This window comes from Morone saxatilis, unplaced genomic scaffold (genome assembly GCF_004916995.1).
Source record: "Morone saxatilis isolate NCDOM2014 unplaced genomic scaffold, NCSU_SB_2.0 Contig24, whole genome shotgun sequence".
NCBI lineage: Eukaryota > Metazoa > Chordata > Actinopteri > Moronidae > Morone > Morone saxatilis.
The window spans coordinates 15,013,037-15,022,777 of record NW_023339807.1 but is presented as its reverse complement, the minus strand read 5'-3'; the positions used below and the strand labels follow the sequence as shown (position 1 = coordinate 15,022,777).

At 39.7% G+C, this 9,741-nt stretch overlaps 1 protein-coding gene across 2 annotated transcripts in view; it reads right to left on the bottom strand.

The window, feature by feature from the left end:
- Positions 1–1,487: 1,487 nt before the first annotated feature.
- LOC118335470 (phosphatidylinositol 4-phosphate 5-kinase type-1 alpha-like) overlaps positions 1,488–9,741 on the bottom strand; it is a 12,721-nt gene continuing 4,467 nt past the window's right edge. For both annotated transcript variants that reach the window (XM_035671761.1, XM_035671760.1), the window contains 12 exons: positions 9,595–9,712; positions 8,769–8,921; positions 8,287–8,586; positions 6,595–6,830; positions 6,388–6,471; positions 6,211–6,259; positions 5,697–5,781; positions 5,418–5,588; positions 5,135–5,267; positions 4,975–5,037; positions 4,766–4,859; positions 1,488–4,641 (listed from right to left, as the gene is read on the bottom strand). In XM_035671761.1, the coding sequence (XP_035527654.1) occupies positions 4,639–4,641; positions 4,766–4,859; positions 4,975–5,037; positions 5,135–5,267; positions 5,418–5,588; positions 5,697–5,781; positions 6,211–6,259; positions 6,388–6,471; positions 6,595–6,830; positions 8,287–8,586; positions 8,769–8,921; positions 9,595–9,712 (1,489 nt within the window). In that variant the 3' untranslated portion in view covers positions 1,488–4,638. The remainder of the gene's footprint in view (positions 4,642–4,765; positions 4,860–4,974; positions 5,038–5,134; positions 5,268–5,417; positions 5,589–5,696; positions 5,782–6,210; positions 6,260–6,387; positions 6,472–6,594; positions 6,831–8,286; positions 8,587–8,768; positions 8,922–9,594; positions 9,713–9,741) is intronic.

Genomic DNA, 9,741 nt, shown 5'->3' with positions numbered 1-9,741 from the left:
GGTGGGGTACATTAACTGTATATGTAAGGTGCGGTACAGATTGTGTTTTAATGTTCTGAACCAGTCAAATCATTTGCTATTTGCATCTGATACTTTATGTTTTATTTCTTTGTTTAAATGTAATATTATAATATAAATAACCAATTTGATCATGTGATATGTACTCATTTGATGGAAAAATAGTATAGATAGTATAAACTATAGGCTACTGATCTAATTTTCTTCCCTTTGTAAAAAGACTTGCAGATGCCAGCCGGTGTTTAATGAAGCAGTTATTGATCCGAAATGATTGTGTGACCATAGAACTGCTACCCAAAGGTTTTAGATTAGATTCGATTAAACTTTATTGTCATTGTACAAAGTACAAGTACTAGACAACGAAATACAGTTAAGCATCTAACCAGAAGTGCAAAGCAGTAAAGTGCAGAGTAATGTGCATATGTACAGGGATATATTTAAAAAAATAACATTATAGATATATATATGAATATACTAGCAGGATATTTACAATATGAACAGAATAAACGGAGTGAAGTGAATACACTAAAATATATACAGCTATTAAGAAAGAAAAGGTATGTGAATCTTTGTTCAATCAACAAAGTTTTGTGCACAAGCTAGTGTTTAAAGAGTATCATTTTAATAATATAATAGGGCTGGAACACTTAGCTAATGAAGCTGAAAGTCTTGCTCACTCACTTCCTCGGAAAAAGTTTGTTTGATTTTCCATCTGTGCAAATCTGTCTTTCCTGAACTCCTGAGATCAAACAAAACAAATTCAGCTTTGTGACCGCCTGTCTCAGGTACCTGGTGGTGTATTCAGAAAGCTTCTTTGTTCATAGTAATGTTTGCCCCAGTTTCACAGCTGGCACATCTGTTCATATTCAAAGTAGATCTCACCAGGAACTATATGGGCTCTTCTCTTTGTTTACTTTGACTTTATGCTCTCTAAACTCAATTCTGTGTCTGATGTCTGTAGGATGCATGAGGCTCGGGGTGGGGGGGAAACACACTTCCTTTCATTTTCTTCCAGCACCTAGTACTCTGACAATGGGTTAGCCCAGCTGTGGGTGGACGACAAGGCGACCATCAAGAGATTCATCCAAACTGGGACCAAGAGCAGGATTTGGTAGGATTACTAAAGTCCATGTGCGGGACTACATCCTCCCTGGTGTTGAGATCAAACGCTATATGGATGACGAACATTTCTCCAGGCAATGTATTCAACTGGGGACACCTGGACTATAAAATAACAGGGCAGGTTTTGGAGTCTGAAGTTATGTAACAGGGTGTAAAACAGCAAATGAATCACAAGTCCCCACATTTGCAGCATTCACTGTATTGAGCATGTGTTATGTTCTCTAGAGATTATTTAAATGTCTTCAGACACATAAAATTGTAACTTTTTAAAACATAAACCATTATTCTCAAACACCTAGTAACAGGGACTTAGAAAATACACATTAACAAAGGGACCAAAACCAAGATTTAGAAAATATGTTTAATCCTTTAAAATCAGACATGGAAACAATCACCACCACATAACTGAAACATGGCAGGAGGGACAGGCAGCACATATTGCATGAGAAGGCATTTCCGTGACTCCTATGTACATATACACATTTTATACACAGTAAAAATATAGTAATTGAAGCATATAGGACAACCAGCAACGTTGGCTCGCGAGCCGTGTGAAACATTCATGTAGAAAAAGCGTGGGAGATTAACAACCCAGAATCATCATGGAGAGAATCTATCATATCATAATCTAAACATGAAATATAAAAAGTGAAATTGTCACATTGTCCCCCTTCATAAGCAATACACGCTATAAAGTTTCAGACATCCTTCTGTCAGTATACGTACAATCATCTAAAAGGTACATAATACAACTTCTATCATTTCAGCCTGCAGCAATCAACCATGTTAATAAATATACTTCTTAGAGCTGAAGGGTGGCAGATTGTGGTTCATATTGCATTACTTCAACTATATTGTAGTGTCTACACTGAGTGCGCCGCCCTTTAAGCACCGAAGGATGATGTTTCTGTTTGTGCCATGGTGTAGTACATAACAACTGTGACAGAACTGGTCTGTATCCAGCAATTACACAGTACCACCCATTAAAAAGAAAAGGAAAAAAAGAAAAACACAAAATGCAGGTGTTACAAAACAATCTGAATTTTTCTAATGAGGAAGAATTTCTTGGAGTGTTTTCTTTGGTGGCTGTTTGACTCTCAACCAACTTGACACAACTTTAAAATTGATCTTTTTTGACATAATCAATATTTTACATGTCAGCATTATACCAGAAATAATTCATATCAAGTACATCATTTCAACTACACAAATAATGGGTTCTAAGAGCTACCACAATTTGTAGTAAATTGAACTCGGATTTCACAGGAATGTGGAGTTAAATCTTGAAATGTCTCAGGCCACAATGTAAACCAATTCTTTTGATAAATAAAAAATAAATCTTTACAGGGACTAGGTCAGATACAGCTTATCAGACGTGAAATTACCTAGCAAACATCCAGTTTAATAATAGATCCTTAAAAACACAGGTCAACCCAGTGTTATTACCATATACAACGTCAGTCCAGGAGTGTTTCATTTCATTTTCATGTTAACTGTACTGGATCTTGCACACTCACAGAAACTCCCAACTCTTTTCTTTGGTGCTGTGACTGGCTTATAATACAGAAGACTCAGTCCTAAATTCTCAACTGTGCATTGATGAACATGAGTAGTTTTCCTTCTTTCGATATTTACAACTCACATTTCCCCTTCTCCCTCTCTGCTGCATAGACCACATGTGCCTAACAATAAACAGTAATTCCTTAGGTGAGATGATGTCTAAGATCTTGGGTTTTGCTACAGCCACTTGGTAGTGATTCAAATTTCTGTATCAGAAATATTTCATGGGGTAAAGACCCTCTCTGCCAGCCACCTCAGTAGCTTGTTTAGTGCCCTAAACAATCCGATAAAAACAACAAAGCACAATTTTTATGAACAGCCGAGTAAAAGCTGAGTAAAAAAAAATTAGTAATACACACGGTTAGTAATATTGGTCCAAGAGTGGATGTGGGGGCGGGTGTCATTTCTGTAACCAGCAGAAATGTTTAATAAGAGACTAACATCCTTACTGTCTGATGTCGGAAGAGTTAAAAGGATTAGCTGAGCTGATGAATCACAGTGACTGAATATTGGACACACAGAACCAAGAAGGGATTGTACTAGTGTTCTCTGAAATCTGAAATTCTTTTAACCCCTAACAACTGACGGTTGTTCCAGACATACAAATGGCAGTTTTGATGACTTCAGCTGTAGTGATAAGGCAGGTTTCTCTGTGTGACTACAACACTAACCTGTAAAAAAAAATGTCAGTTACGTATCACATGTCAGGGACAAACATGTAAAGGCACAGACATGACAGACACATGACAGTAGCTGGGAGTTATTACTGTTCTATTAGCTCAACAGTATGACTTCATTTAACAGCATCTACTGGCCAGCAATGCTGTGGACAGCTCTTCTTCTCTGTATTCATTTATACTTTAGCACATATGGTCACATCAGAGGGGGAGATTTTTTAGGGTTGTACAAATGTGGTCTGCCATGTTAGTAAGACACATTCTATAGAAGAAAAACATTGCAATGTACATTCAGTAGTGGCAAGATCTGGCTGGACCTTTGCAGCACCACTGTGGTTTCCAGCTGAATAACTTAAAACAAAAATGTGGGAAAAAAAAAAAAAAAAGACTGTGGGTGTTTCAACCCATCCTTCCACTATTTCAAAATCCAATTTCAAACAAATACTGTACATCCACAATCAGTAAAAAGAAATGTATACATGATTGCAGAGTCGACAGCAGCATGAGTTGATTTAAATGATGACCACTTCAGAGTGCCCCTGCTCAAGAGAAGGGGAAAAGGATGTGCGGTAATGGGAACATTAGTGTGAATCACGGAAATGTGAACCCACTTAGACTGTGCATGAACACAGGGAAATATTCACTCCTACAAATGCAGGCGGCTATGCCCTTCATGTGCTCTTAGGTGTGTGTGTGTGTGTGTTCCTGCTGAACTGCTGTCTGTGCCATCTCACATCGCTTCATGCTGAGTAAAGTGGACACGATGGCCAAGTCTTCGTGGATAATTTGACTGCCTTCACCATCCACTGGTGACTGGGGCATGGGCTTTTTACAATATACAACTAATTATTGTGTTTATTATGTCGGTGCAGCAGAATCTCTTTGTTTAATCAATGTAAATCTGCTACTGAAGAGCTGCCCATTCAGGGTCATAAGCCTTTTTTCCAGGTTTATATGAAAGACAATTGGCCTTTAGACATTGGGGGGGGGAAATGTGTGCGCACAGTGACAGTGGCTGGGGAAGCCTACCACACACCGTCTTCTTCTTGATCTTCCCACCACTGTTTTCTTCATTGCCACAACCTCCACTGCACCTCACTGCTTCATCCAGCAATCCCTGTATATACTGTACGGGGGAGAAAACAAGAGGTGCAGTGGATAGTGGATGGTGGATGGGTGACTTTCGCTCTCTTTATCCTTTCTTCTGCCTGCCTCACCTCATCCAGAAACGTCCTCGCCTTTAGATGGCACTGGTTTGTTTTTACTGTGAAGATGAAATTACTGTCAATACCAAGATTATGAGGGGAATAAGGAATAACAACTAACGGCTGCTTCAATATTGATGGTAATAATCTTCCGTTACAGATAATTTCATTGTTTAAACTTACAAAGCAAATGTTGGTTTCAGGGATGATGTCTGAGAGGGAAACTACATCTTCATTTCCAGACAGGTTGCCTGAACGATCCCCTTCTGCCCCAAAACTAAAAACAGAGAAAAGGCAATTAATACAACAAAATGCAAACCAACGCAACAGGAATATAAATACATCTATTATTCAGTACGATGAGGCTGTGATTTTTTTAATGACTTCTCTACCTGTGAGAAGAACCCTGGTCAAGGTCTGTGTTTGCTGATTTGTGCACTTCCACCCCTACAGACCTACAGAGAAAAGTCAGAGCAAAGAAAATTAAAAACCAGTGTGTGAAAATGAGATGGAAGAATAAAGGTCATGCATTGTTATCCTGGTGAGGTTTACCGTAGGGGAGGAGAGGTGGAGGCAACTCCTGCGCTGCCTAGTGATGAGGTGGACAGGTTGGCCTCACAGTCAGCAGGGTTTTCTAACAGCGGAGGGGTCCTCGGAACAAGATCTGGTCTGCCCGACTGCATGCCTGAAAACAATAAGAAATCAAATTACTGTAAATCTCAACGCCAGTATCGTCTAAATGGAGCACAACTATGAGTGAAATTGTGGTTGTTGATATAATTAACAATAGAACTGCTTAATGTTATCACTTTGCTTGTGATGTCTCAGTTCTTACCGCTGTCTGCCTCTGAGTCTGTGCTTTTAAAGTGGCTGTGGTAGACTAATCTGGAGTCAACGCCTGACTGTCCTGTTGCGTGGGAGAGCGGGGTGGGAGCTCCCAGAGTGGGAGCCCTCCTAAGACCTCCCTGACCTCCGCCACGACTCTTCTTAGACGGTGATGGTTTTACTGAAGAAGATGGAGGACATAAAAGGGGATGTGATCAATAAGGGCACCTAGACTTCTCACCACTGGGACAGGCTATTAATTTAAAAACACAAAAATAAGCATACTTACGTGGAATTTTCTTGAACACAGTGTTGCACATGAATTGCTGGAAACGATCTGCATAGAAGCCAGGTCTGTGAACTGAAACTGTGTCCTAAAATAGTAAAACAGCAACAGAACCATTATGACCTGATAGATACTACAGCACTCACGTCTATATGCAATCACAACTGTCCTACAAACAGCAGTACCTACAACTTTTAGTTCAACATTGTTTTAATTATTGATTAATTTGCCATTTATTTAAAAAATAAAAAAATAAAAAATATTAATTTAAGACCATATCCATACTGGCAAAAAGGAAAAAAAAAAAAAAAAAAGGTAAGAGTATGAAGGAAATCCATTTAAAAGCGAGACTGAAAAATGCCACTTTATACAAATAACGTTAACTTCATTAATCCAATAAATTTTTAAGACCTGTCAAAATCATATTGATTATTGGATTATTGGATTTACGACCCTGCTTCACTGCTGAAGGATATTTTCCTTGGCTTCAGAGAACATTTAGTATGTAGGCTCTTACCCCATCGTGGACCAAGGCCTTCCAGGAGTGCTCCAACTTCTTAATAAACCTAAATAATAAAACACAATAAAACTTTTACTGCAGGTTATATAAATGGGAGTGGGAATAGGTGGTAAGCTCTTTCATAAGAACGAATGTTTATATGAGGAACTGATTAGGCTGCTCTCAGACACCGACCTGTAGGACTGAAGAATGTCAATGATGCCGATGTAGATCAGCAACCTTTCTCCTTTAGAATTACGAGATGGAATACCGCCCATGCTGAAGGACAAAGCCAGAGAAACAACAGTAGATCACTTCATCGTCCCAGTCACAGACTGCATTACAAGCCAACACCAGTTCAAATTCAGCTCTGCTTGTGGTCAGATAGGCAATAAAACTCACTGGTCTTCTGAATCCAAAGCCCCCTTCCCTCGAGCCTCCCCCTGAATGGACTCCATGGCTGTACAGTACAGACTTCTCTGGGCTTGTGGCCGGCGCTGATCTGGGGTCACTGCTCCCTCCGACCCCCCGCTGTCCCCCGAATTGCCCACACCACGCTCCCGCTCTCGACTGGCCTGGTCCATGTTGTGTATGCCCATCAACAGACTGTAATCCATGATCTTGAAACTCTGCAAGAGCTACATAAAACATACAAAACAAATATACAAAATGTGTTGACATGACCATCAATAGAAATAGTCTCTTAAAATATACAATTCCACAGGCAGTTCCACGGACTCACAGCAACGTTCTGCTTTATTTGATGGTTGGCGGTGGACCGGGAAAGAGAGATTTGAAGGTACAACTCTAGAAAAACTGCAGCAAACTTTACCACTAAAAATATTCACAATATTTTGCACAATATGTGACTGTCTCAAACTAGATGCCACATCATTAATGAGTTTTTTGTTTGTTTGTTAAATTTCTTTTCTAAGATAAAGTTAAATAATTTTGTTTTATATATCCGTGCGGTGGAGGCAGTAAACCTCCTAAAAGTATTGAATTAACACTGTACAGAAATGTTGTTAAGTCCACTAGGATTCACCCCAGTGAAACATTTTCATATCTTACACATAGCGGCTATAAGTAATCCAATCATTTTCATAATCATGTAGACAAAGCTGCTAAATATACAACAAAATTCAGGTGAGATACACACAAGCAACACCAACAGCCAATCGGGCAGCAATGGTAATTGAGATCCCGGAGAAAATAATATATGAGTGGTGGTAAATCGATTTGCAGTACATTACCGCCACATGAACTTAAACATGCTGGAAAAGCAAAGCAACAGTGGCCAAAGCAACCACACAGACGGATTAGCATCTAATGGAAAGAGACATTTTCATGAATAAATTATGTGTAGCCTCTGTCATATAAATTGTTTGGCTTTGTTCGTCTGATAAACCACCACACACAACATAATAACATCCTGTGTTAACTGCAATGATAAATACCACCAGTCTCTTCCATCATTTGAAAACGTATCCGTACGCCTTAAAGTAAACAAAGTATTAGTTTTCAGTGTCATGTCAGCTTGAGTCATCTCTTCAACACTTGACTGTTGATCCTTCAACTGTTGGCAGTGGTGGTGATAAACTTGAAGCAACAAACAACAACTCTGTCTACAAACACTCAACGATTGCTACAGGAGAAACTTTAATATATATAGATGCCTCTTTAAAAAAAAAACAGCAAGCTTAGCAGTCAGGGTCTAAACTTTACAAAATGGGTAAATTTGGGTTTGGGGGAAAAATTAATTGGGAGTCAAATAATCTGGAATCACAGCACAGAGCTAGGTTTATGTGTACTGATTAATGTGATCCACTGTGTCGGCAGGGAATCAGATCAAAGCTTACTAACTATTTGGTGCTGTCCACACAATGGTATACGTTTCTGCCCTTAGAAACATCTTTTATGTGAGGAAAATTGCATTCTGCTGCTGTGCCATCTGAGCTTGTGAATTTTAGTCCACTTGCATATTGTAACAATTCACATGAATGTGTTGTGTAATTCCATGTGGGCTGAGAGGCTTGAAAACACGATACTTGAATAGAAATCAGTCAATGAAAAACAAGTGTCTCTGTGACTCACCAAGCAGTCCCTCTGTATAGTCTTGCACAGGGCATTGTAGTTGTCTGCTTCCAGCAGCAGGCCATCAGGCATGTCCTGAATAAAGTCTAGGTCTTTGTGAGTGGGAACAGCCTTGTCTCTCTCCTTAGCGGAAGCTCGTCTCTTATAGGTGGAGCCCTTCAGGTCGTATTTAATGTGCATGGGGATGATCCGAGGCAGAAGATTGTTCATCACTACAATACGGATATTCTTGCCCCCTGCCTGAACACAATATAGTCCGTAGAACTTGGGTAACAGAGTGCGTTTGTTTTGGTTTATATTCTGCAAGAAACAAGGAATGTGGAAAACACATTAGATATGCAACACACTGAAATTAGAAAGAAATGATTAGAGCTCCCACTCATTCAAGCCTCCTGCTCTCATGGTAATTATAGTTATTGCAATAACAATCACTCAAACTGAACACACTCCCACTTTCCGTTATATTCAGTGGCCAGGCTCACCATGAAGTATCCAGGCAGGAGTTTCTGGAGGAACTCTGCCTCTTTGTGTTGAACAGTCTTGATGATGAACTCGTCATCACTAGAGACATAGAAGATGGATCCGCTGGCTCCGGGGTTAGACAGCTCGATCAGTGGCTCGTTACACAGAGAATACTTCAACAAGAAGAGGAGACTGCGTTAGTATCCAATTTAAAGAGAGCAAACATGTCGGCATATCTAGAACTCTAATTTAACTAAACCCGTGGCTCTTCTTGGGGGTTCGAAAACCGCTGTGGCGTTGCGAGGCTGGTGCAAAAATAAGTTAATAGGAAATAAAAGCATACAGATACTTTTGAGATCAATATTTTTAAGAATACTACCTATAGGTCCCTTGATAGAAACAACAGACTTTTGACACTGAATCCTCTGTTGGACTACAGAGATATGGAGTGATTTCTAATCAGTGAGAGCATGAAATTCCAAACTGCTGTCATTGAAACACAGCCAGTAGAAAAAGAGGGGAATAAAAACTTCACTCAGACCTATGATGGCAGGTATCGACAACGGCAGTGTCAACAAGTCGTTTTTGAAATGAAAACTACAGGAGCTACATGGTCCAAAATCAGTTTTGAGAAAGCCCTTCATGACTCCCTCATCATTTCTCTTTGCCAAAACTGGGAAGCCTCACAAATTAGATGACACGCTTCTTCCTCAAAAAAGGGGGCACAGGTTAACATCACTGAACTAAACCATTCTACAAAATAAATAAATACAGCAACAATGATTAAAGCCATAACAAGGGCAATTCTTGTAAACATGGGAGTGTGTGTTTGGTGTGAGTCCTAACCAGGTAGTCATCTGGCCGAATGCCAAAGAGTTCCCTGAAGTAACGGAAGGCAATAGGAGCGTAGGTCTTAAAGCGAAAGTCACTGTAGTGATGAGCGGGAGTCAGGTTACTGCCTTCACTGGAAAACATGAGAGAGAGAGAGAGAGA